We start from the raw sequence: 1,644 nt of genomic DNA on the forward strand, positions 1-1,644 counted from the left end.
GGGGTGTATCAATCCATCCAGCATCACCGGCAGCTCCCGAAAACCCGGGCGGAGAGAGGATCCGCACCTAAATTGTTGTCCGTCAAGACCTCCTTGACCTTCTTGGTGATGGAGTAGGTGTCCAGCTCGGGGGACATGGCGACGATCTCCTGGATGCCCACAGGTCCCTGGCTGTTGGGGGACGTCTTCCCACCCAGCGCAGGCGTGGACCGGCTCTCGGGCTGCTGGTTTTCTTTGCTGCTCTCCAAGGCCAGGGTGAGGGGCTCTTGGCAGCCCTTCTCCTGCTCCACGGGGCTGGGGGGCGGCGAGGGGGACTGCTGGGGCTCCACAGGGCTGGCTGCGTGACACCGGGGCACAGGGGTCAGCAGGGATGGTGGGATGGGAGAGGGCAGGGACCCGGCAGGAGCGGGAAGGATGTTTTGGGGATGGTGGCCAAGTCTCACCAGCAGTTATGGCAAAGCAGGAGATGCCAGTGGAATAATTAGAGAGAGAAAACACCAGTAACACATAAAATAAAACCCAGTTACTACTTTACGCCAGGCACAAAGCCAACAATTTTTGCTGTGATTTTCCTTTTTATTATTAACCTAGATGACTTTCAAAACCCCCTTCTGACCAAATAACATCTGTGTAACAGCCCAAAATCGTCTAAGTGACTATTGTCTAAGTGACTAATGAAGGGGGTTCAAAATGAGTTGGATGCATCAGAGGAGAGGGGGATGAAAGGGGCTTCTGAGGATTGGGGTGTGGGTGCTGGGGAAGCTCTTCCCAGCACTGGCGTGGGAGCAGGACAAACTCCCCCTTGTGCCAGGATGCAGGGGATGGATGCAGAAGCATCGAGGGCACTGATGGCACTTGGGGACTGCAGGGATGGCAGCGGTACTTACCCTGGGAAGGTGTTGGCTGCTGGCTGATGCCTTGGCCCAGCTGGTCGGTCAGCCAGAGCTGCATGCGGATGAAGGGCTCCCGACCCTTCTGCGTCAGCTTGCTCCATGGCTTGGGCCGTGACAGCATGTCACTCACGCTGCCCTGGGACAGCCCCAGCACCTAGGCACGATGCTTGTGTCACCCACCAGCACCAGGCTGCTGCCTGCCCTTGGTCCCCACATCAAGCGAGGAGAAGCATACTGCCACCCACTGCCACGCTTGTGGCCCCATGGCATGTCCAAAGCACGTCCATGGGTGCTGGACACGGTGAGCCCAGGGATACCCAGTGGGAGGGGAGGACAGTCCCTGCAGGGCTCTGAACCGGGGACAAGGTGTTTCTGGTGGGAAGCACCACCAACCAGTTGGTGGTGGCCACTGGGAGGCCACCTAGGGCTAGGTCAGACCTTGAGGACTCAGCATCCTCCCAGAGGAAGCCCTCCAGGGAGAGCGGGGACCCTCAAAGGATCTGATGGAGACCACTAATGAGCTTCTGGTCATACAGCAGAGGGGACAATGGACCCCCCTTCTCCAGGCTGGTACCTTCTCTCCGAAGATCCTTTGGCAGATGCCGTTCTTGGCCAACTTCTCCTTGACCTGCCGGGTCAGCTCCAGCGTATCCACCTCCCTGTACATGTACATCTCGTACTGCTCCGGTGTCAGCGGCGGCACCGTGGGCTTCAGGGTCCGTGGCACATAGGTGGGGTAGTAGGAGAGACG

The 1,644-nt window shown here is 58.6% G+C and overlaps 1 protein-coding gene across 1 annotated transcript in view; it reads right to left on the minus strand.

Moving 5' to 3' along the window:
• Positions 1-1,644, minus strand: part of LOC104412212 (homeobox protein cut-like 2) — a gene marked incomplete at both ends in the record, with an annotated part of 7,349 nt that overhangs the window by 2,513 nt on the left and 3,192 nt on the right. The window contains 3 exons of the mRNA XM_010022851.1: positions 28-337; positions 888-1,047; positions 1,468-1,644. The exon at positions 1,468-1,644 is cut by the window's right edge and continues 22 nt beyond it. Of these exons, the coding sequence (XP_010021153.1) occupies positions 28-337; positions 888-1,047; positions 1,468-1,644 (647 nt within the window). The remainder of the gene's footprint in view (positions 1-27; positions 338-887; positions 1,048-1,467) is intronic.

Source organism: Nestor notabilis, unplaced genomic scaffold (assembly GCF_000696875.1).
Source record: "Nestor notabilis isolate BGI_N333 unplaced genomic scaffold, ASM69687v1 scaffold22569, whole genome shotgun sequence".
Lineage (NCBI taxonomy): Eukaryota > Metazoa > Chordata > Aves > Psittaciformes > Psittacidae > Nestor > Nestor notabilis.